Here is a 26851-nt window from a genome sequence, read left to right on the forward strand (position 1 = left end):
TGACAGGCAGAGTGGACAGTGAGAGAGAGACAGAGAGAAAGGTCTTCCTTTTGCCGTTGGTTCACCCTCCAATGGCCGCCGCGGTAGGCGCGCTACGGCCGGCGCACCGCGCTGATCCGATGGCAGGAGCCAGGTGCTAATCCTGGTCTCCCATGGGGTGCAGGGCCCAAAGACTTGGGCCATCCTCCACTGCACTCCCTTGCCACAGCAGAGAGCTGGCCTGGAAGAGGGGCAACCGGGACAGGATCGGTGCCCCGACCGGGACTAGAACCCGGTGTGCCAGTGCCGCAAGGCGGAGGATTAGCCTAGTGAGCCGCGGCGCCGGCCGGTTTCCTCAGTTCTTTATCTATCTGTGTTCTCTTGCATTGCATTGAGTTTCCTTACAGTCATTACTCTGAATTTAATTTCTGACATTTCATAGATTGCCTTCAGATCGGGATCTAATTCTAAAGAACTATTGTGTTCTTTTCGAAGTGTTGTACTACTTTGCTTTTTCATGTTTTCTGCGTCCACATATTCACGTCTGCACATCTGGTAGAATAGTCCCTTCTTTTTGGAGTAGGTTTTATGGGGAAAGAGTTTATGGTTTAGATGTAATGCAGAGTGTCATTTTGACTTGTTGCTTTGTCTTTGGTTCTAGGTGAGCCCAGAGTGTAACCACTGCTTGATTTAGTTTGCTTTGATCAATGTCAACTGTGTTTATAAGTGACACAATAGTCTGCTGCAGTTAGTAGAGGTTAGAAGTGTGATTTTGCGATGATTGTATACTTTCTAGGCTGTGTATCTTCAGTCCCTGGAGTGTTTGATGTCAATTATATGGGGGATTATGATAGAAAGTACCTTGCTCTTAGTACTCAAGAGAGACACAGGAGGCTGTCCTCTCGACCCACTGGCAAGCCTGAGTGAAGCTGGGGTTTGTGTCACCAATAGCTGCAGCTCTAGGACTGTATGATGCGGCTGGGCCCTTCCTCAGGTTCCACTAGACAAATGCAACTGATGTTGGGGCTTATAACTCCAACAGCCCTAATCCCAAGACTGGGGTACATGACCTGAACCCTGCTCCAGTCCTACATGGTAATCACAAGGTATACAGGAGATTTTGCACAGGAAGTATGGCTTTGGAGTGGTGGAAACAGGCAAGTTCTTCTCTAGGTCCACTTTGTAGATTCCAATTGATTTGAAGAAATTAGTGCTGATTTTTAAAAGTCCTTGTGTTGCAGGGTACAGTGGGGTCATTATCCAGATCTCTTAGGGTGCAAGCCAAGTGTTGTGGATGTTAGGTTTGGAATAGTTTGTGGTTCTGGCCTTTCATACCCCAGAAAAGAGAGAGACAGAAAGAGACAGAGACCGACCTCCACAGAGACAGTTTGCTTTATTGAAGCAGAGGGGCAGCAGTCCGTTCTTGTGAAGAGACTGCACACAGGGCACGTGCACGTGCAGGACTGCGTTTTTATCGGACTGAAGAGGGAGTCTGCTGCCACAGGTGGGAAGTAGGGAGTACAGGGCTTTTAGAAGCCTCTGGGAGCTTTCTTCTTAACTGTTTCACAAGATGCCATGTGTGGCTTGTCTGTTTCGCCACCTGTTTACAAGGAGTCTGGGAGAGGTTGAGTTTGGTTCCTGCTCTAGAGGTCTCAACAAAAGGCAGGAAGTGAGACTTTATTGCCTTTTAGTGGATACTGGTAGCCACCTGTCTGAAGCAGAGAGATACAGATACCACACTCCAGATACTATGGTTGAGTGCAAATAACTCCAATGATTATAATCCGAATATCAAGACCTCCAATTCTGTAAGGCATCCATGAAGCTACTCCCAGTTCTCACATGCATGCAAGGGTTTGTGCCTGGGGTTCCCAGCACCGTGATATAGGAGGTGCAGAAGGAACTTTCCCCAGGTTGGGTCCACATTTTTTATGGACTGTTGCTGGTGCTAGCTCCAAGAAGCCAAGGGGAACCCCCCTGGGTCATGGAAAGTAAGTGAACGCAGCTCTGGGGATTACGCCCAAAACTCCCACAGTTGCAGGATGCACAGTGTCTGTTCTCCATCCACAAGTTGCCCTGACAATGACTCTGGTCGCTTCTGGCAGCAGCAGAACAGAGATCAGCTGTGCAACTCTGCACAACCAAGCCCAGTGCTCTGGAGGGACATGGGAGAGGAGGGAGGCAACATGGCTTCCCTTCTCAGAGACAAGCAGCCACTCAGACTCCAGTCAGCTCCCCAGGCTGGCGTTGAAGTCAGCGAAGTTCTATGGAATTCTCCCACAAATGCAGCAGTGGCAGGGTACGTGGCAACTTCTTCCTACTTTGACTTGGGAAGATGGCAACTCCCAGCAGACAGCCACTGAAGTGTGTCTGCCCTTGTTCCTCACTGCCCCCAGAATTTCTGTTCTGTCACATCTCCCCTGAAAATGTCCATCAACCAGTTCCCTGGAAACATGGTCCTTCCTTGTAACCTTCTTGTAACCTTCTGAAGCTGAAGTTAATGTGGCTTCTGCCTATTCAGCCATCTTGGATGCTTTAAAATATTAAAATATAAAACATCAACATGTTTTAAAATATTTTACAGTTTGTAAAGTGTTTCTATGCCAAATTGTTCAATGAATTCTCAGTTATTCCAGAAATTATCAAATGTTTTTCCACATTAACAACTAAAGGGACTGAGACTCAGAGGAACTCAATTACTTGCATAAGTGCAGAGAGCAGATGAGAAGCAGATCTGAGTGCGCAGAAAGAGCACTTTACCCAAGATGAAGACCATTTTTCATGTAACCATATTGTCTGTGCCCCTCATCCAGCTTCCGGATCTTACATAAACTTGAAGGTCTATTTCTAATAATTTTTCTAAACCAGTGGTTCTTAAACTCTAAAGTGCACAACAATTCCTGATGAGCCTTATAAAAATTGCATATTCTTGATGTCCATCTCCACTTTTCAAATATTCGGCATGTCTTGGTTTTTTGGCCAAAGGATTTATGTGTTAACAAGCACTAGTGAATTCTAATGCAGTAAGGGAAATGCAAATCAAAACCACAATGAGGTTTCACTTCACCCCAGTTAAAATGACTCTCATACAAAAATTAACAAACAATAAATGCTGGTGAGGATGTGAACAAAATGGTACCCTAATCTACTGATGGTGGGAGTGTAAACTGATACACCCATTGTGGAAGATAACATGGAGATACCTTCAGAAAGCTGAAAATAGATCTATCATATGATCCAACCATCCCACTTCTGGGAATTTACCCAAGGAAAATGGGATCAGCATATGAAAGAGTTATCTGTGCCCCCATGTTTACTGCACCTCAATTCACAATAACTAAGATATGGAATCAACCCAGATGCCCATCAACCGATGACCGGGTAAAGAAATTACGGTATACATGCACTTCGGAATACTACTCAGTCTTAAAAAAGAATGAAATCCTGTCTTTTGCAACAAAATGGATGCAACTCTAAACCATTATACTTAGTGAAATAAGCCAGTCCCAAAAAAGACAAATACCATGTTTTCCCTGATCTGTGGTAACTAATAGAGTACCAAAAATATAATGTATAGGAGTAAAACTGTCATTTTGAGATTGTTTCCAGCCCTTGTCTACTGTTATGGAACAATGTTTTGTTTTTTTTTTCTTCTTCTTACTATTTGTTGAACTCTTTACTTTGTGTAGAGTTAATCATATTAGAATAAAGTAAACTGAAAGTACATCATCATAAAAATTAAGAGCTGGAATAAGAGCAGAAGGAGGAGTAAGGATGGGTGCATGGGTAGGAGGGAGGGTAGAGTGAGAAGTATCACTATGTTTCTAAATCTATACATATATGAAATACATGAAATTTGTATACCTTGAATAAAATAACCACAATAGTGATAATTCAGCTAATCAAAAAAAAAAAAATCTGATGCTAATGGCCCGTGGTTTGAAAATGCTAGCATGGACAGTATTATCAGTGAACCCCTTGGTCTGCTGTCAGTATTATTATTCCTCCCTATTCAACCCCTTCACTGAAGAAAACATACCATTCCATCAGAACAACCAGGACAGAGCACATATTCAATGTTGTTTTTTATTTGGTGCTTTTTTTCCATGGGGAGGGAGGAGGGGGGAGAGAGAGAGATCCTCCATTCACTGTTTCATTCCCCAAATGCCTGCAGCAGCCAGTGCTGGGCTAGGCAGAACTCAGAAGATATGGGGTGTCAGCATTGCAGGCAGGGGGAGAGGCTTAATCCACTGCACTACAACACCAGCCCTTCAGTTCTGCTTTTGATATGTTGACACTTCAGCTGTGTAGATAGCACTTTTTTCAAAAGCAAGATAAACAAGATAACTTCTAGTGTTCATTCTAGGTTCCACAAATAATCATTTAAATGCAAAATAATGGAGGAGAGGTTGATGTTTTATATGAGAGTAGTCAGGGAACATCTCTCTGATAGAGTAACATTTAAGCAGAGGACTGAAGCATGGGATGGAGCAAATCATGGACAACATACCTAGGAAGAGAACATTCCTGACAGGACTCAAACTGTGTGAACTCAGGGTAAGCCTCTAAAAGTTTAGTCTTCCTACTTAATAACAAATATATATTCTCATCATGTACCTTCTGATAAGATAGGCTATACTTGCCTATACATTTGGATTTAAACTGACTCTCTACTTGGGTTGACAAAGATGTGGAGGAACTGGAACTCTCAGGCACTGCTGATTAAAATGCAAAATAGTACAATTATCTTGGAATATGTTTTGGCTTACTTTTAAAAATGTTAAACATATATCTATTCCATGATCAAGTCATTCTGCTCTTTAGTATTTATCTAAGTGAAAGCATATATCCATAGAAAATGGTGCAATATCCAAAAACTGGAGACAATTCAGGTGTTCAACAAGAAATGGATGAAGAAACTGTGGTAGATCTACACAACAACATACCATTCATCAATAAAAAGAAATGGGGTTTTGATACACACAATACTTGAAAAATCTCAAAATAATCATATAAAGTGAAGGAAGCACATACTGCTAAATTTCATTTAAACAAAATTGTAGAAAATATAAACAACCTATAGACACAGGAAATAAATCAGTATCTCTGGAGGTGGGAGGTGATAAGAAGAGGCAAAAGGAAGAAATTAGCAAAAGAGATTTTGAGGGTGATGAAATATGTTCCCTATCTTGTTTTGATACTTTTATGCATATATAAAGGTCAAAATTTGTCAAACTGTACATTTAAACATGGAAAATGTGCTGCATATTATTACACCTAAATAAAGCTGCTAAACATTTTTAAATCTATAAATTAAAGCAAATATTATTTCAAGATGATTGTAAAACATTATTTCCAAGTTCAAAAGTACATAGCTTAAATCCAAAGACGGAGGAGATGAAGTAGGTGCACCAATATTAGGACATGAATGCCATAACCCTAAACTTACTGTTTTTAGCAATGCTATCTCAGGGAAAGGGATAAATAACCTTGCACTCATAGATTCTGCAGTTTTCACTTTCTTCATCTTTGCCTCTTTCATTGTGTACACTAAACCAAGAAAACAGTTTTCAGATAATTCATTAGTGCTACTGACTTTACTTTTAGTTATATGAATATTCTGTTTGAAGTATCTGAACATTCCTTTGGCAGAGGATAAATTTATCTCTAGTCCTCATAAAATAAAGACAAATGGCATTTACATACTATAGAATCAGTATTTTGACACAAAATTACTTTTAAAAATATGCAATTCTCTTTGATAATTACATTTTTAGGCTAAGACATAATTTTTCCCAATGCAAATTTCCCAAGAATTTCCTTTGAAACAGGAATAGCAAATAGGAACAGGTCACTGTGACCATCATTGGTGATTATTGTGCAATTGGCAATGCAGAAATAATATTAGGAAACAATTCTCAGGCAATGTATTCACATTTTTTATAGTCTGAAGAGTTAGATGTTCTCTTATCACTGAAAACTACTGTTGACATGACAGAAGAAATAATTAAGAAGAATGGTTCTTTGGTCATCCAATGGAAAAACAAATCATTTTATGAAAACAAAATATATGGAAAATGTTCATATCACACCATGAGAGACTGGCAGTGTGGAAATTAACTGATCAAGATGGTGCCAAACTTTAGGGGATATATTTATACATACATCATATAGGAAAACCATGAGTAAAATTGGAAAATTCTTAAACTCTTGAAAAATACACATAGCTATATGAATGTTCTGTTTGAAATATTTAGGCAATAACACAATCAGAAAGTAGAGTGCTTTAATTATGTTTTGTGTTGTTTTACATATATATTGTGTTGTTTTAATTATTGTGCGATGGCTTGTATCACATACAGCTCTAGAAATTGCATGGATTGCAATTCTAAATAAGCTGATCACAAATATAGGACCACTACAAATATATTTGTCATCACTTAAAATGACTTAAATTAACATAGATTTATGGCATTTGAGAATGATATCAGATTTTAAAAGAGAAAATCTAAAAAATAAAATAAAATATAATAACTCTGCCTCAAAAAAAAGAGAGAAAATCTAAACTAAGAACCTTTGAAAAATAGCATAGTTCGATTGCCCTTTGCAAATAAACTGAATTTTACAAACATCTTTATAACCCAACAACATGCAAACTCTACAGCATACCTACTTATTTTTGGTGATGTTTGATGTAAACTCATATATGAATATTCCTCACTAATTCAGACTAAAAAAATTTAGTAATTCGTGATAATTCAGTCATAGATTGAGATGAATGTCATATGTTATCTTAGTTTTGTTCAAAGAGCATTTTTTTTCTAAATAGACTCAGGGAAAAATCGCAAGAGAAAAACCTATTTGAAAGCAGCTTTCCACGTTTGAAACTATCAATTACAATGTGATTTTAAAAACAACGACTAGACTTAAAATCGAATTTAAATTCCTTCTTATAAGTCAGTGAAATTGTTTCCAAATATGCTCTACATGACATTGTTTTAGATGCATGAAAGCAAAATATAGAGCGTTACAATGGAGGGAGCACTGGACTGAGAATTAGCAACTTTAATTTTAGTCTTGGCATTGCCAGGAAAACTTCAAGATCTTGAACAAGGTAACTTACTTCAGTGTTTCCTCTTTTCCTTCATCTAAAATGAGGGCTATGTAAATTTTTATTTTTAAGGCTAGCACTAACTTCCTATGAAATAAGATATTTATTGATCAAAATACATCCAATTTTCACTTTGCAGTAATTAAAAAAAATTCCTGTAATCATTCTGAAGTGACTGGATTACTGCCATAATGTCCACAAAGTTTTGGAGTTCTATATAACGGCATTTAATTTTCACCACAAGAAACTATGAGCATAGACTCCCCTTCTCCACTGCCAGATGTGGCTCATGCTTCCTAGTAGTCATGTTCCATGTTTTCAAAGTCACCCTATTCCTAAATATTGTAGCTCCTGCTTTTCAACATAACTGTTAGTAATGTGATCGCTCCAAGGATAATACATAACAGCTAAGGTTTTATATAACTCTTCACTACTCCGATAGAAAACTGCTATTATATTGCTCTTGCTTAACAAGATTAGCTGTTCAATTTATGACTGAACTGACAAAATGGAGTGCATTAAAACGTGAAGCGTGAGGAATGTCAGTAAGTGGATAATGGTAATAGGACAGGTTTCAGATCATTGTAACCTAACTCCAGTATAGCAGTTAATAGGAAGCAGTCAGCTAACAGAAAATTTGAATACGATAATAGTTTTCCCTCTATTATTTTTATTTTAATAAGGCTCACTCCCCAGTTTCAATAACCTAATTCAAATCCAGCAGGGATTAATAGATTCCATTATGAAAAGTGACTTCAGGGCTGCGGATTTCCATTAAAACAAGGTGTATGGCCATTAGGAGGAGTTATGCAAACTTCCTGAATAATTTCCCTTATTCACGTTTTAATAAGAGTAATTGATTACATTTTCAAATTTGCTGTACTTTTGACCTTAAACTCTGAAACTGGGCAATTTTGTGCTTTCAGTTTAGTCATTTGTGCCACACTTTGCATCACTCCATTTTAAAATGTGATAGATTACATTGTCTGATTAAAATTCTAGCAATATATCATAAGAGTAATACTACTAATTGAGATCCATTGGTGAGTGCGTTTGATAAAGCATGCTAAAATAGTAGTCATTTACAACTGACACCCACTTGGGTGTTCTGACTGTGACTTTGATATCCAAACTGAGTGATTATATTCCAGGAGCATTTTAATCTTAATATTTTCCTATCTGGTACCTGTACAAAAGGATGTTAAATATTTAATTAGTCTTGACAGCAATAGGTAAAGTAGTTAAATATGCAGAGAGCTGTGGAAATACTTATGTGGCATTTATTTGGCAGTGATTTGTAGGAATAGAGAATGTCTAGAAATTCACAGCAATGTTGAATGCAAAATATGTGGGTAAAAATCACCTTTTAAGAAAGCAGTTTTAGAGTAATCTTATCCATACTGCATTCTTCTTTAATGAAATCAGATGGGATGGGCAACCTAACTCGGAGTGATGATTTTCCCTTTTTGTTTTACTAAGCCAGTCTATAGCACTGGCTAAGAATACAAACTGTGGAATCAGCCTGGTGGGGTTTGAATCCTGGTTCAAACACTTAATAACTTGTGTCCTTGGGCAAGTTAATTCACCACTCTGCCCTTATTTTCCTTGTCTGCAACATGAGGATAGTAGTAGTATCTAGTTTACAGCGATACTGTGAGGATCGCCTGTCAGTGTGTAGAGCACTTAGTAACAAGCCCATAGCAACTACCCATTAGAGGTTATATATCATCTAGTCTCTCTTTCCCACCTTCCTCTCTCTTTACACCAAGAAAACTAAGAAGAAAATACATCTACCCATTTTGCATTTAGGCTATTATACAAGGTTGATCCTAGACTAACTGTTCAAGTTTTATCTGCTTCCAACCATAATGGAGTAAATGATACCAGACTAGCCCTCCCACTGTAAAGAATTATAAAACTACACAACACAAATGAAGAACTGTGTTTCATCAGTGGACAACAGGTAATGCATGACTGTAATTCCTCAGAGGAGGAAACCTGCTGAGTGAACCCATGATCCCTAGCTCTCTGCTTGGGGAAAATTTTCTGCCAGGAGCACAGTGAGCCATAGGTCATGTGGTGCACAATGTTCATAAGGAGCTGAGATAGCAGAGATCAGAGTTTAGGGCAGATGAAAGTGACTGGAATCGTGGGGAAGAGCATGGAACAAGATGAGAACTGTGCATAAAGGGAATCACAAATTCTGTTGGTGGCTGGGGGTGGGGATGGGGCTCTCCTAAATTTGTGTTTGTGAGATGAAGCATGCATGAGCAGGATGAGGCTTGCTATGTTCAACAGACAAAGACTCTAAAGTAGGTGAGATAAGTAAAAGAGTTAAATGAAAATACAAGAACACATGATATGAGCAGAAAAATGGAAACTATGAACTTTATACAATGTATACTTGTATCAAAAGATACCTTGTACTACAGAAATATGTGCAGTTTTTATGTATCAGTTAAAAACAAAAATACAGATGAAATAACTTTTAAAAAATAAGCAAATCCAGCAAAATTTGAAAAATAAAATAACTAACATGAAAGACTTACTGAGAAGAGAACCAGAAGCAGAATGGAGATGGCAGAAGTCAGTGAACAGACTTTAAAGATTATCCAAGCTTGGAGCAGATGTTGTGGTGCCGCGAGTTAGGCTGCCACCTGTGATGCCAACACCCCATATTGTAGTGCCAGTTTATGTCCTGGCTGCTCTGCTTCTCACTCAGCACCCTACGAATGCACCTGGGAAGGCAGTGAAAGATGGCCAACCACTCGAACCCCTGCCACCCACGAGAGAGACCCAAAATGGAGTTCCTGGTTCCTGGCTTCAGGCTGGCCCAGTCTGAAGCACTGTGGCAATTTCGGGGAGTGAACAGCACATGGAAGATATTAATATTCTCTCTCTCACTCTCTCTCTTTCTGTCTCTTCCCCACCCCCATGCCATTCAACCTTTCAACTCTTTCAAATAAATTAATCATTTAAAAATACCCAACTTGAGGAATGAAGGTAAAAGAAACTGAAAAAATGAAGAGTTTTAGGAGCCAGTAGTTACAATATAAAATGATCTGAAATGTGTGTACTTGGAGTTCAGTACCAAAACAGAATGATACTGTGACAGAAAAAAAAAACATATTTTTTAAAATAAGCAAAATAATCTCAAATTTGAGGGAAAAAAATAAACCCATGAAACTCAGGAAGCCTGGCAAACCTCAAGCAAGATACATGTAAAGGAACAACATCTAGGTACATCATAGTAAACTGATGAAAATCACAGATTAAAAAAATTCATAATCCATCAGAGACAAAAGATACACTCAGCAAGAGTTGGTAAATATTTTAGACCTGTGGTCCACAGATCATCTCCTCTTTCGCATACTGTTTGCTTATTAAGTAGCTTTAAAAACATAAAAAATCATTCTTAGCTCATGGAACTCATTTTTAAACAGCCATGGGCCATGGTTTGTTAACCCCTGACACAGAGGGGCTGCTAGAATAAGAATTGTCACTGAACCACACTTCACAGAGCCCGGGCTGTAGTGGGAAGGGGGTGAGGCAGGAACGGCAAGCTGGGGATATGGGACCCACCTCAGTCCCCAGCTTAGTTTTCTTCTGATGTTTCCACCCTGGTAGAATTCTCTGCCATCTTGGAGGCCCATATTCAAAAGGAGAGGGAGATTTGTCAGTTCCTGCTTGGTGGTGGTTTCCTAGGGACAAAAAATGACCCCTTTAAAACATTGGAAAAAAAGACACTATCAATCTAAAACTCAATATCCAGTAGAATGTCATTCAGAAATAAAGGTGAAAGAAAACTCTCTTTGCTACTATCCCTATTCCTGTCTTCTGTTCAGATATTCCATGAAAACCCCACATTTGGATACTCAATATCTTAGGGCTGCACAGGGCCCTCACTTGACACACATCATTAGGGTTCCCTCATGTATTCTCTTCATCATTCTGCCAGGAACTTGCTTTTTGTTCTTCCATTCAACCTATGCTAAATCTTTAATGAGATTTCCTGGCCACAATTAATTGAATGCAGCCTAATATCCAGGAAAGTAGTAATTTTATTGCTTGCATATTGAATTTTTCCCAATGACCATTTGTTGATGTTATGATAAAAATAATAAATCCATGATTAGGCTGATCTCAAGTATATAAAAACATGTTAGGGAATCCCTTATCTCCACAGTGAAGCAAGTAGTCTTTTGACTTACTGTGTGACTAAGAAACAGTAGTCAAATTTTCAAATCAGGCAGTTCAAGCTATAGTTCAAGCTCTAGTGAAGCATACTCTTTATGTGACTAATGTGACCTTTGCGGATAAATATTCCACGTAAACGCCTCATGCTCAAGTAGTATTTTTCGAAGTTGATATTCCCACAGTGGATATTTAAATTTATGTCTGATAAATAGGTCTATTTAAAGTATCCTTAACGGGTAGCCGACTTTGTCTCTTTAGCTGTGAACACTTTCTTCAACTGTTAAGAAGGAAAAAAAGAGATGCATAAAGACAAAAAAAGTCTCAAAAATTTGTTCTCCTTAGGCTAATTTTGGTACTCAATATGCCTTTCTTTTCCTGTTTATAAATGTCAGCAGAATTTCCAATCACTAGATTTTATGAATTTAATATATGTAAACATACAAAAGTATTAGATTCTAGAAATCAGTAAAATGACATTTAATTAAGTTTTAGCCTCAATGCTTTATCTAGGTCATAAATTATTTAATAATTTATATCAGATAATTGGATATATGTTGTGCAGAAGTCCTATTTTATAAGATGTGCTATGAAAGGAAGTTGTTACTGTTTATATTTGTTCATTTACATTTTGAACCATTCTCTCTCCATATCCCCTCCTCTCTCCTTCCCTTGCCTCTCAGTTTGTTCCTCACTCTTTCCACTTTCCTTTTCCACCTCCAACTCTTTGGAAAGTAATTTTCAGACATGTCCTTTAAAGATTTCAGTACATACATATCTTCTAAGGTATGGGGCACTCTTCTGCATAACCACAAAACTGTTATCATTTCCAAAGGAATCTAACAGTGATATGATTTTCAAATATATGATCTACTGTCCACTTCTCACTTTCTCCCCACAATGCCATTTATTGCTGTTTCACTTAAATACATGATCAAATAATGGAACATTGTCTTGTCCCCCTTAGTCTTTAATATGGAACAATTCCCCTTTGTCTTTCATGACATTGACCTCTTTGAAAAATGCAGGCCATTTGCCTTGTAAAATGTCCAACAGTCTGGAATTATCTACTGTTTCCTCATGAGTGGCTTCAGGCTAAGTATTTTTAGCAAGAAAACCATGTAGGTGATGTTGCGTATTCCCCATTGTATCACATCAGGAAGTACATCATTTTGATTTGTTCTGTTATTGGTTTGGTCACTTTGGTTAAGAGATATATTAAGAGGCACACTTTATTCTCTGTCATGAATAAATAATTTGTGAAGTGATATTTACTGCTGATGTAAATATCCTATTTCACAACATTTCACTCATTTGAATTGACATCCAGTGATGATCCTTATCTCAATCAATATTATATTGGTAATTGTAAAATGGTGATTTTCTAACATTTTTTCTTTTAAAGTTTCATTTGCTGGCTAGCACTGTTTCTGCTAGAAAGAGATCTCCCTTTTCCCCCCTTTTGTTTTTGAAATATGACTGATACATCTGAGCAGCTTTTCAGTATTTTCTTGTATAAGTTATCCTAGGATCACCATGTTCTTTTTCTGTACCAGATTTGGAATCAGCTATTGTCCCAAAGAGTCATGGCTCCTGTTAATGTGGAATGGTAATTAGAAATAGAAATTTATTCAATAACTGCATTCATTGTTATTGCAGTGTTATTGTTTATAAGCTTTTTTCAGTAGACAAATCTAGAAAATGTGTTCATGTTGCTATGTTTAAATCATAGGTTCATACTTATCTATTTTGAATTTATCACATTTCTTATTTTATATATCCTCATTTCTTCCCATTATGTATTTATTTCTCCATTTACCAACTATGGCACACCTGGCTCAAAAAATTATCAACATTTACCTATATAACACACACAAAGTTGTGTAGCTTGATGTACACACATAATAGCTTCAGAATTACTATACCAATACCACCAATAATAATAAACCAAGTAAGGAAAATTTAATGTTTGTTGTAGTCCTACTTGTTTATTTATTTGACATGTGGAGATAGAGAGAGAGAGAGAAAGAGAGAGAGAGAGAGAGAAAATCTTCCATACGTTGGTTCACCCTCAAATGCCTGCAACAGCCAGGGCTGGGCCAAGCTGAATCCAGGAGCCAGAATCTCAATCTGGGTTTCCCATTTGGGTGGCAATGTCCCAAATACTTGAACTGCTCCCTGGGTGCACATTAGCAAGAAGCTGGATCTGAAGCTGGGCTTGATCCCAACCATTCTAATATGGATGTGGATTACCCAAGTGGTGGTTTCACCTGTTGTGCTTCAACACTTGCACCTGTAGAATCTCTTTTTTGACTTTAAAATATATATCCAACTGAGGATACATAATTAGAGTACAGTAATCAAAACTTCCTCTAATTATTATTTTTGAATGGTTATGTTATTAATTCAATACACAACTAGATTCATTTATGCTAATGTGTATTCTTAGGACTTTATTTTTTGACTATTTTTATTTTATTATACTTTCAAAAGTAGAAACTGTGTGTGTATTACAAAAATCAAAATTATAGAGCCAGCACTGTGGCTTAGCGGATAAAGCTGCTGCCTGCAGTGCCAGCATCCCATATGGGCGTGGGTTTGAGTCCTGGCTGCACCACTTCCAATCCAGCTCTCTGCTATGGCCTGGGAAAGCAGCAGAAGATGGCCCAAGTGCTTGGGCCCCTGCACCCACGTGGGAGACCTGGAGGAAGCTCCTGGCTCCTGGCTTTGGATCAGCACAGCTCCAGCCATTGTGCATTGTGGCCAGTTGGGGAGTGAACCAGGGGCTGAAAGACCTCTCTCTCTCTCCTCCCTCTCTCTCTCTCCGCCCCCGTCTCTGCCTCTTTGTAGCTCTTCCTTTCAAATAAAATAATAAATAAATCTCAAAACCATCAAAATTATATAAAAGAGACTTATCCAGAGAGTGTCAATTTGACCCCTATAACCTGCATTTTATTTTTGACAGGCAGAGTTAGACAGTGAGAGAGAGAGAGAGAGACAGAGAGAAAGGTCTTCCTTTACCGTTGGTTCATCCCCCAAATGGCCGCTATGGCTGGAGCACTGCACCGATCCGAAGCCAGGAGCCAGGTGCTTCCTCCTGGTCTCCCATGTCAGTGCAGGGCCCAAGCACTTGGTCCATCCTCCACTGCACTCCCATGCCACAGCAGAGAGCTGGACTGGAAGAGGAGCAACCAGGACAGAATCCGGCGCCCCAACCGGGACTGGAATCCGAGGTGCTGGCGCCGCAGGTGGAGGATTAGCCTAGTGAGCCACGGAGCCGGCCCAACCTGCATTTCATTGCCACACATCATACACTGGAGGTATCCATTATCATTCAATTTCTGTTTTTGGTTTCCTCAGTTGCCCTTTTATAAATATAAGGAGAGACATAATACAAATCCTTATTTTGTTTTATTTTATTATTTTTTTTTAAAGATCTATTTGTTTATTTAAAAGGCAGAATTACAGAGAGGCAGAGGCAGAGGCAAAGGCAGGGAGAGAGAGAGAGAGAGAGATCTTTCATCCACTGGTTCACTCTCCAAATGGTGGCAAAGGCCAGAGTTGAGCTGAGCTGAAGCCAGGAGCCAGGAGCCTCTTCTGGGTCTCCCACATGGGTACAGAGGACCAAGCACTTGGGGCATCTTCCACTGCGTTCCCAGGCCATAGCAGAGAGCTGGATTGGAAGTGGAGCAGCTGGGACTCGAACCCGCAATCATATGGGATGCCAGCACTTCAGTCGGCGGCTTTACCTACTATACTACAGTACCGGCCCCACAAATTCTTATTTTACAGAAGTCTTCATTTTGAAGAAATATTGTTTCAAAATAGATTGTGATAACATAGATTTCAAATTTCAAGAATTTTAAACTTGTATCAAATGCCTAATAACTGTTTTCTGTTAAAACATGAGGTTTCTTCACAGGAAGATCCAGGTCATGTGTGAATACATCTTCTTTGTATACCATTTAGTTAAAATATGAACAATTTATGCAAATAATCTCTAAAATAATTTGAACAATTTAAAGTGTCATCATTATTTTAACTCAGATTCTCTTCCCGATCTTAATATGTATCTACTACCTTTCAGAATTTGTTATCTTCTTTTTGCTTTGTACAGTTGCTTAATGACTACCGTGGTGGTGTGAGAGCTGAGGGGGAACCTCTGAGAAGACCCATGGAAGGAGCAACTAGAAGACCTCCTGAGGCACCCGTCTGGAAATCAGCAGACCCGCCTGCTTGGGGTCCTGTGAGGCCAATAAGGGGCCGTGCTGTGAGTCCTGAAAGAAGACATGCTGACAGACCCACCAGAGGCCGAACCTTGAGCCCCACAAGGGGATTTTCTCCAAATCCTACCGGATTACACTCTGAGAGACACGCGAGGGGACGTGGCATGGGTCCCACCAGAGCGATTGCTGTGAGCCCTCCAAGAGGCTATATTGTGAGCCGTGCGGCGAGTCCTGCAAGAGGACAGGCTGAGAAACATTCAAGGGGACGTAAAAGAGCACGCACCACGACAAAGAGTCGCCCAAGAGGCCATACCCATACCGTGAGTCCTGCAAGCAGATCTGCTCCAAATCCTGCAAGAGGCCATGCTAGGGGCCGTACAGCGAGTCCCATCAGGGCGCGTGCTGTGAGTTCCGAGAGAGGACATGCCGAAAGACATGCAAGGCGCCAGACTGTCAGTCCTTTAAGGAGACCCGCAGGATATGCTGTGGGACTAGCAAGGAGACCTCCCATGCAAGAAGTCGTTCTGGGAGCCGCAGTGGGACTCACTGTGAAATCAGCAGAAGGATATGATGAGGAAGCGTCTAGATCTGCAAAGCAATCGAAGAAGTAAGGTTTTTTTATTTAATGTACCCTTTCATTTAACAATATTTTATATGCATACATTTGTCACCAAGAGTGAGTCTACAAACACCCTGCAGCCATTCAAGAATTTAAAGAAAGGATCTTATATATTGTCATTTTTATAGAATCTCCTCTGAGTAAAAAAGAACAGTTTAAAGAAAAAGCACAATTTTGTGCATTCGGCTTAGTCGTTTGTGCCACACTTTGCATCACTCCATTTTAAATTGTGATAGATGGCCTTGTCTGATGCTATAAATTTTATTGCCATTTTCAATATTCAAGAAGCGACAATGTCCATAGATAAAATGGTAAAATTATAGGAGACTGTACCTACAATCTATATGACAATATTGAATTACCCTCTAGGTTATTTTTCACTTGAACAATATAATAAAGTTTTAGATTCACCAAAAAGTCAGATATCTTCAAAGTTTTCACTCATATAATGATATTCCATATATAGTGTTTTACTAAATCATACATTATAAAGCAGTATTCGCTTTACTACTTAGGAATTGATGCACCATTCATAGCTTTATTATAACAAAAAGAAAACACTTGATCTGAAGTGCTTACGTAAAAATATCACTACTTCCTTACCATATGCTAAGGCAGGTTTCTAAAATATAATCCAGCACTGAGAACTTTTTGGAAACATTTACTTTTCAGGAGTTTTAGGTATTGACATTTTAAGCCTCTTAGAATATAGACAACAATCATTGAGTTAGAATAGAATTTAAGATGACTCCCACTCTAAAAAGCTTTTTCTTTCTCCTGAGTGCTGAAAAATATACCAGAATCCAAATCACTTATTCCCTTCATTTATACAAAAATGAAGTCATCTCTCCTGTTTATGCAAGCTCAAATATCAGGACAATGTTCTTTGGTCCTTTCGAGGAATGTTTGCAGACTCTAATCACAGAGTTGATTTCTTTTTGTGTCCCTAGCTACAATTAGAACATGCTGTGTGACCAGTGAGTGACGACTTGCTAATCACTACTTAGCTGAAACAACTGTGATTTCTGCAGTCATATTTAATGGAGAGGCAGACTTGCTTTTTAAAAAAAAAAGATTTTATATATTTATTTGAAGGTCAGAGTTACACAAAGAAGAGAAAAAGAGGCAGAGAGAGAGAGGTCTTCCATCTGCTGGTTCACTCCCCAGTTGGCCACAACAGCCAGAGCTGCGCCAATCCGAAGCCAGGAGCCAGGAGCTTCTTCCAGGTCTTCCATGCGGGTGCAGGGGCCCAAGGACTTGGGTCATCTTCTACTGCTTTCCCAGGCCATAGCAGAGAGCTGGATAGGAAGTGGAGCAGTCGGGACTCGAACCAGCGCCCATATGGGATGCTGGCATTGCAGGCTGCAGTTTTACCCACTACACTACAGTGCCAGCCCCAGCAAACTTGCTTTTTAATATTCTCTCTTCTCTCTCTCTCTCTCTCTCATAAAACATTATTTAAAGAGGTAACAAATATTTCATATACTGTCAACTGAAAGAAGGATTTCTAAAATATCCAATAGGTTAAGTTTCAGAATGCATCCTCTACTGAGTAAACTATTACCAGTTCCTATTTTGTCCCTACTACACTTTTGAATAGTGTAGATGTAACTCTTCTACATTGGAGAGCAAGTTTGCCCTATTCAAAACAGCTCTTGAACCTTAAGCTTTATTACTATACATAATTTTTTCACTTACTATTTATGTTTCTTGTTGTCTATGGATTTATTTACAAGAAAACCAATCCCTTAACATGTATTTCTCAATAAAATACAATTTTATTGCTCTTTTGGACTTCTCTTTTCCTAGTTTTCATCAATTTCATCAACAAATAGAAGCAAAATGACAGCAATTCATCACTCGGCATGATGCTGTGGGTCAGCTGAAATCAATAACTGTTCCACAGGCCTGAGAACATGACTTAATTTTATTAATTTTTTCTGAGTTTTTGCCTCCTAATAGACATTTCCAGCTGTTGCTATGCTTTATTTGAAATTCTTTGGTAATTAAACATAATGGCTAAGTTTATTCTACTTTCCTTCAAATGTCAGCACACAAACTTTGTTCAGAAAAAGTCTTTTTTGAAATAATCTACATTCTAAAAAATATTCAAGCTATTAGAATTTTGGGCATGTAGGACTGGCATTGTGGCTTAGTGCGTTATGTCACAACTTGAGATCTGGCATCCCATCTGGGCACTGGTTCGAGTCCCAGATATTCCATTTTGGATCCAGCTCCCTGCTAATGTGCCTTGGTAGGCAGCAGAAGATGGCCCAAGTACTTGGGCCCCAGCCACCCACATAGAAGACCTGGAAGGAGCTCCAGGCTCCTTGCTGTTGGTCTTGCACAGACCCAGGCATTGCAACCACTTGGGGAGTGAACCAGCAGATGGAGGATCTCTCTCTCTGTCTCTCTGTATCTCCCTCTCTTTCTGTAACCCTTCCTTTCAAATAAATTAAGAAATAAAAAAATATTTTAAAATCGGAGGTATAGATTGGAAAATATTCATTAAGTCACATTTTAAACTATTTTCAATATTTCATTTTAAATTATGCTTTATCTTTTTAATTAACATATAATAATTGTACACATATATGGGATACAGTGTGATGTTTGGAAACATGTAAACATTGCGTACTGATCAATCCAGAGTAATTAGCTTCCATCTCTCTATCATTTTTATATACTTGGAGGCTTCCAGCTCTTCTCTTGTATTTTTAATTCATAAAATATATAATAGGTTATTGTGAACTGTAGTGACCCTTTAGTATGTCTTGAGTTCAGGCATAGTGATGACTCTAGCTTCTCAAGATTGCTTTGGCTATTCAGGTTCTTCTGTGTTTTAATATGAATCTTAGGATTGCTTTTTCAGTTCTGTGTAGAATGCCATCGGTATTTTTATGAGGATTGCACTGAATCTGTTAATCATTTGGAGTATATGGTATTTTAAATTATTAATTCTAGAGGCAGTGGTACAGTGATTAAGTTTATATTTGAGATGCCTGCATCCCATGTTGAACGCCCAGCTTTACTTCTAATTCCAGCTTCCTGCTGATGTGAACTGTGGAAGGCAGCAGTTGATGGCTTAGGTACTCAGGAGACCCAGATTGTCTCTTGTGGCAGATTTTAACTAATAGTCTATGTATTATTCAGTTTGCCGTTAATGACGTCTCTCAGGCAGGCTACTTTATAAAGAAAAGAGGTGTATTTAGCTTACAGTTTTAAAAGTCCAAGTAATATTGCACAGGCTCTGAAGATAGCCTCCCTCTTGGCTACATTGTATCACGGCAGGAATGCATGTGTGTATCCACGCCTGTATGGGTCTGTCTCCCTCTTAATATAATGCTGCCAGGGTTCAGTCATGGGGGCATTGTCCCAATGACTAAACCTAATTTAGTCACTTCCCAAAGGCCCAACATCTAAACATCATAGTCAGATTACATTTCCACCCTTTTAATATCATTAAGTTGAGACTTTGGGGATCAAACTCCTGAATGAGCTCACGGGGATACATGGGGACTATATGTAAAATATATAAATATATATAAAATATACATAAATTGTATTATATATAAAATATATAAAAATTATATATATAAATATATATAAAATGGGTGACTATTTATATATATAGCCACCCATGCTCTGTGTTAATTATAATTCACATGGAATATTTTTCCATCTCTTCATTTTTAAGATAATGGTGTTCTTAAGGGTAAATTTAGTCTTTTTTAGGTAGCAAATTCTTGGGTCTTGTTTTTTTTTTCTCCTTAATTAATTCAGTCACTCTGGGGCCAGCGCTGTGGCACAGCGGGTTTATGCCCTGGCCTGAAGCACCGACATCCCATATGGGAGCCGGTTCTAGCCCCGGCTGCTCCACTTCCAATCCAGCTCTCTGGTATGCCCTGGGAAAGCAGTAGAGGATGGCCCAGGTCCTTGGGCCCATGCACCCACATGGGAGACCAGGAAGAAGCTCCTGGCTCCTGGCTTCGGATCAGTACAACTCCGGCCATTGCAGCCAATTGGGGGAGTGAACCATCGATGGAAGACCTCTCTCTCTCTCTCTCTCTCTCTGCCTCTCCTCTGGGTAACTCTGACTTTCGAATAAATAAATAAATCTTTAAAAAACTAAATTCCATCACTCTGTGCCTTTTAATGGGAAACATTTAATATAATCATCTATAGTTAAGGGCTTACTATTGCCATTTCGTTCATTTTTTCATGATTGTTTTGCAATTCTTTTGTTCTTTATTCCTCTCTTGATGTCTTTATTTGTGGTTTGCTGTTTTGTTGGTAGTAGTATGCTTTGATTGATTTCTTTATCTTTTGTGTATATAGTACAAGAATTTTCTTTTTCAGAGCTAGAGAATGCCTAAAGATATTTCTCTGAGTCCAGGAACACTCCCTGAATTTCCTTGGGACACAGGGTTGTTCTGAGTCCACTTCTCTCTCCCTGCACCAAAGAGATTTCACATAATCTCTGATGAAGGTCTTGGAAAGCCTGCAATCAATCATACTTAGCCAATAATTTCCCCCTGATAGTTGCAGTGTATCTCTAGTTTACCCAAGAATTATTTGAATAAATAACTAGTCTAGAGATTAGTGTAAACACTCAGGAGCAGTAGCTTTCAATTACTGAATGTTATGCCCAGAAGTAACTAAATTATAATTTAATATCTTGCTTCTACTTGGAGCTATATGTGTGTATCAATTTACTCTTAAATATTTCCAGGAAATTTTTTTATTCATTCAGTATCTATTATACAACTTGCATTGTGTCAGGTACTGTATAATATAAGTAGAATGTCATCATTACTTACTTTGGTGACTAGTACTAGTTGTCAAGGAATTCTTATCTGGTCTTAATTTTATATGCTATATGAGGAATCTTCAAGAATTCATGCAAAATGCATATTATAAAACTATGCATGGATTTCAAAATATTTTGGCACCAAAGTAAATTTATTTTTTAACTTATTTTTCACAACCTTTTTGAAGTACTCAAATTTTCTGTTTCTGGTATTGAAAATACTTGGTCATTCTCATTCATATGTTACAATAACTGTGAAATTAAATATTTTCTGCAGTGTGAACTTTCTAACCCCCTTAATTATTTTTCTAATGTGAAACAGATGATTAGCTTTTAAATTTACCACTACTTTGCTCAGTTACCTCAGAAATATTGGTTTCCTTTTCCCTCTAATTTTCATGACATTAACTAGGGACTTGATAGCGTGACATTCTTAGTTCTATATTGGGTATTACTAGTGGAATTTCTTTTTTTATATGTTTTATCTCTTTATTTGAAATATCATCTTGTTGAACTGAGATTAATTTAGTGTACTTTTCTTACAAGTTTCTATTAATTTGCTTCCCTTAAGTATAAATTAGAATTGAAGTTTTGCCTTTCCATGTAAGCTCCTGCTTCTCTGTTTGACATGTGGTTCTTCTTTAACCTCCTTTTAATGTAATTCACTTCATCTAAAATGTGTGAGTTGTACTTCAGTAATTCATCATGTGAGTCAGCACTTACTGGTATTCCAGACATTTATCAGATCATAGCAAGTCTAATTAACCTCATTGTTTGTGAGTCTCTTAAAGTCCATGTAAGTCATATGATGCTGACTAGTACAAAAATTCCATACTAATTTTTAAAATAGAATATCATTAATTAATACTGATGATAAAGCAAACAGTGCAGAAAATAGCTTTTCTTCAGGAGTAAGGTGTGCAATAACTTCAGGCAATGTATCCAATTACTCACTTTCTTTTATTTTAAAGTTTTATTTATTCATTTGAAAGGTAGAATGACAGAGAGAGGGGGAGACAAGAGAGGGAGGGAGAGAGACTGGGGGAGAAAGAGAGAGAGAGAGAGAGAATTCTGCTGCTAAGCCACACTGTCGAAGATGAGTAGGGCAGTGGTGCCTTTTCCCTCCACAAAGACACCCGGGACAGGCTTTGATGAACATGTCTGCGTTTATTCACAAGCACGTACATTATAAAGGGCAGGTAAAAGGGGCATAATCAATTCTGGGGAACACTGACCATAGAGCAGAACGGACACTGGCGCCAATATGCCTATCCAATCAGCTTGAATGTCATGTAGACAAGATGGCTCCTCAGGTGCACCTAATGGGCCTGGGTGACATCTGGGAGTAGTTTACCTGATTGGCAGAAGGTGGAGGTGGGGAGAAATGTGCCTGGGCTCAGGTAACTGCTGAGATCGCCCACAAAATTCCATCCACTGGTTCTCTCCCCAAATGCCTTCATGTTTACAACGTGGGGTGGGACAGACCAAATCCAGGAGCTAGGAGCTCCATCCAGATCTCTCATATGGATAGCAGGAATCCAAGTGCTTGGGCCATCATTTGCTGATTCCCAGGCAAATTAGCAGGAAGCTAGATCAGAAGCAGAGGTGGGATTCAACCCCAGGCACTCCGAAATAGGATGTGGAGATCCCAAATGGTGGCTTAACAAAATGTGCCACAAAACCCATCCCACTAGTTTACTTTGGATCTGGATAATGCTACATAACAAATAATCCCCAAATCTCTGTGATTTATAACCAAAAATTATTTCTCATTCACAAGATTGTGAATCAGCTAAGATGACTTTTCAGACTGTAAGACACTGTCCGGTCTACTCCATAATTATTCCTATTTCAGGACCAGGCTTAAAAAGCTAACTCCTATCTGGGATAGATCTATTCACATGGAAAATGGTAGTGGCACAGAAGAACAAGACACTTCATATATTTTAAGCTTCTGTTTAGACATCCACTCTTACTATTGACATGGGCAACCCTAACATCATTAGAGACAAAAAGTGTATACTTATCCCCCAAAATGGAGGAGAAGGAATATTTTATGAATCATAAAATCTACCATACTGAACAACTCTACTTCAATGATGGTTACATTTTTGCTGCAAAGATGATTTGTATTTCATTTTGATTACTAGAGTTTTCTATATATCACTGTGACAAATACTCATAATCATAGCACATAGTAGTAAATATTTTGTGATGATATTCATACTGTTTTTAAACATCAGAAAATTATTTGTAAAAACTATTGGCTAACTATAGGCTGTTGTCTAAAATTCCATGAATCATCATCAAACATTTACAGCAACTGATGTATAACTCAGTGGACATTACTAGGATTTTTTTACATTACTCCATAGACTGTATTGAATTTACTACTTGATTTGATTTGTATTGAATATACAGAATTTGATTCATCATGATTTATGTTATTCACAATTTAAAATGTATATGCTCATAGTATCCTCACCATAGAAGCCCGTGAATAACTATTGTATACTCATTTTCTGTAACATCGATCTTAGTACTCTCAACTTGAGGATAAGAAACTCTTTCCAATATCATATGACCAACAAAATATAATTTCTTTGTTGGTTCCTGGATATGCAGGCACATGCATGAACACACACACATATTTTTAAAAGTAATTTGACAAAAGACTGGACTTTTCTCTCTCCATCTCTTCTAATGTTACTTTAAGAAACTGACCATCTGGAAGAGGTCTCAGGCTTGTTTCTAAGGTTTGTTTTACAAAGAATACATAAGATTTTTTCTTTTGCCAACAGTAGACATTTTATGGAAGATGAAGGGCAGGTCCTTTACAATCATAAATGAATGAGAATATTAACTGTTCAATGTATGATTTTAAAAATGTCATTGATATAGTCATTTCTAGATTAATATTTCCTAAGTTTTACAGTCTGTCTTTATTTTTCCCCTAGGTCTACTGTGGATAAAGATAAAAATGAAAATGAATCCTCAATTTTAAAGGTAAGTTTTACATAAATGTTTTCTGTACTGTTCTGCAAGCCAATTTTTTTCCACTACCTCTATAATGTTGAGGTTATCCTTCCATATAAATTCATATAGATTCATTTTATTCTTTCTAGCTGATTAGTAATATTTATATTAAAAATATAAAAGAATATAGCTATTTATATACATTGAAACAACTTTGGAAGGATGCACACCAAATTACTGATATTAGGGGAGTAGACATGAAAATATTTGCCATTTCCAACTTATACTTCTACATTGCTTGAATATTTTGATAAATATTCTGTACTATATTGCTTGATTATTTTAATATAAATATACTGATATTTCATTTATTATTTGAAAGTAAAACTTAAAAAGCCTGCAAATGCAAATACATTGAAACATTGCCTACCCTAGCATCTGTTTCGTAAAGTCTAATATTGGGATAAATCAATTGTATTTTCTCTTCTTTTTCTAAGAAGGAAATTAATGCTAGAAACAAGTGCTAGATTCGCAAAGCATGGCTGTATAAAGAATAATAGCTGGACTTACCTTGTTTACCTGAACCATTTCTTGAAGTCATGACTAGGATAGAAGAATCTGGGTGATACCTTTTACCTGCATGAAATCAAGAATAATCGCACAAATAAAAGAAAATGTGGAACTAGAATCATTACGTGGCATGTAATTAGCGACTAATACATGTTTGCTAAATGAAAGAATGAGAGAAAAAATACTATCAGCAAGTTATTCAGAAATGTTAGACTCTTCACCAGAATTTAGAGAAAATACTTGGTTTCCCTGCATTTCTTGGTATCATCTCACAAGAATTTCTGTTTTCTCTTTTCTGTGGAGGACTTCAACTTTTTCATTTCAGCTCTGCCTAGTGAGACATTTCTAATTCATTTACTTAAACTAAAAATATCAATCTTCTCATTACTTGTTCTGAGCTAAAAGCAATATTAATGGTAAGGGAAAGCAGGAATTTGATTAGGTGAGTTATACAAGTACAGCTCCCTTCAGAAACATCCAATACAATTCCTTCCTTCCTAAAGCATTCATTTTACATAGAGATAGACTCAGTGTTAAATATTGTATGGAAGATTACAGGGAATTCTTTAAAGGATGGAGATACAGTCTGATATAAAGTTAAGTACTAGAGTGACCCTAAATGTATAATTAATTGCAATTCAGATTATACTAATCTGAAAGCTCAGCATTAATGTAACCAAAAATTCCAACTACAAATAGAATTAGTAGTTCTGGAGAAAATAAGAATTTGTCCCCATATCTTTCAATTGATCTTTACCCCAAATTCAAATAAAAATGACTTTTTTCTAACGGAGTCTGAAGACTAGACGGGGCAGGTTTTTATGAGGAAAGAAATGGGATAATGCCAGGTGAAAAGAAAACGTAGGCAGCTAAGCACCCTGGCAACTTAGATCCAGAAAACGATACTACCTATGTCATAAGAGCATTTTCACTATTAAAAGCAATGAATCAGGGAAGTCACTAAAGACAAAGGAGATATTCTTTACCACAGTCTGACTTTTCTGCACCAAGACTCTGCTTTAAGAGGCTGTCCTCCTCATTCTCTGTATTCCAACTATCTTCCTTTTAGATGATTCACCAGAGATTAGTTACCATTTGTATGCCATTAGTGAGAAATATTTTTCCAGAAGTAGAGATACAGAGGTTGAAGAAGAGACATAGCCCTTGTTTTGATGGCATGTACATTTTAGGCAGTGAAACACAGGCTTTTTAAATTACACATGTAAATGTGTGGAATTATAAGGTGAGGTGAGAACTGTAAAGTTACATATATATGTATGTATAATACATAATATATATGATTAAGTTTATATATATGATTTAGTATATATTATTAAGTGTATATATATGAAGAAACCTGACCTAAGATTATAAGTGTGTCTCAGAGGTGATAAGGGTGGAAGGCTGACAGGAGGAAGTAATAGATAAGAAAGTGAATGTATTACAGAAGTAAACAGAGTAAAGGAGAAAAATGGGGGAATAGGTGAATGAAGATGGAACATCTGAAGTGGAGGGAAGAGCAGGTGCACATATTCTATAGCAGGCCGAAACACGGCATGTCAGAGATACTGCACAACAGCCAGAAGCACTCGGATAGAGGAAAACAGTTAAAAAATTGGCCTGTGTCAATAGACAAGGCCAAACAATGCAGGTATTTGTCTCTGTTGAATTTTTTGATATTCATTATAAAAGTTATGTGAAATAATTTAAGAATTTAACCAGGATATATGACATACCATATATTCAATTTAAAAGTTCTTCATAAACTTCTCTTTTCGAGAAAATTAAGTTGAAATATTTTCCCTCTTTTGGCCACTAAGTACAAATTAAAACCTTGGATATTGTACATTAAGAGAGTAAGATGCTGTGAAGTGGAGAGAATAAGGCAGACTAAATGAGTACCTGAGGACCTGAGGAACAACACAATGGTGAGATGCTTGAATTCTCTTTTGCCTTGTGTGTCCTGGACCAGATGCTGCAGGAGACAGGAAACTTTAAATGCCAACATGTGCAGGCAAATAAGCCCCCAAGAGGTTGGTGTTTTGGCGTTGTGGGTAAACCCTCTGCCTGGAACACCAGCATCCCATATGGGCACCAGTTCAAGTCCCTGCTGCTCCACTTAATGCACCAGGGAAAGCAGCAGAAAATGGCCCAAGTGCCTGGGATCCTGCACACATATGGGAAACCTGGACGAAGCTCTTGGCTGCTGCTTTCAGCCTGGCCAAGTCCTGGATGTTACAGTCGTTTGGGGAGTGAACCAGCAGATGGAAAATTTCTCTCTCTCTCCCTCCTCTTGCCCGCCCCCCACGTAACTCTGCCTTTCAAATAAATAAATCTTTTAAAAAAAGGCCCAAGAAAACTCTGCT

The 26851-nt window shown here is 37.9% G+C and overlaps 1 protein-coding gene across 1 annotated transcript in view; it reads left to right on the forward strand.

The window, feature by feature from the left end:
* Positions 1-26851, forward strand: part of LOC133752666 (uncharacterized) — a 381981-nt gene that overhangs the window by 277527 nt on the left and 77603 nt on the right. Inside the window, exons 15-16 of the mRNA XM_062183055.1 lie at positions 15402-16117; positions 23897-23945. Of these exons, the coding sequence (XP_062039039.1) occupies positions 15402-16117; positions 23897-23945 (765 nt within the window). The remainder of the gene's footprint in view (positions 1-15401; positions 16118-23896; positions 23946-26851) is intronic.

Source organism: Lepus europaeus, chromosome X, assembly GCF_033115175.1.
Source record: "Lepus europaeus isolate LE1 chromosome X, mLepTim1.pri, whole genome shotgun sequence".
Classification (NCBI taxonomy): domain Eukaryota; kingdom Metazoa; phylum Chordata; class Mammalia; order Lagomorpha; family Leporidae; genus Lepus; species Lepus europaeus.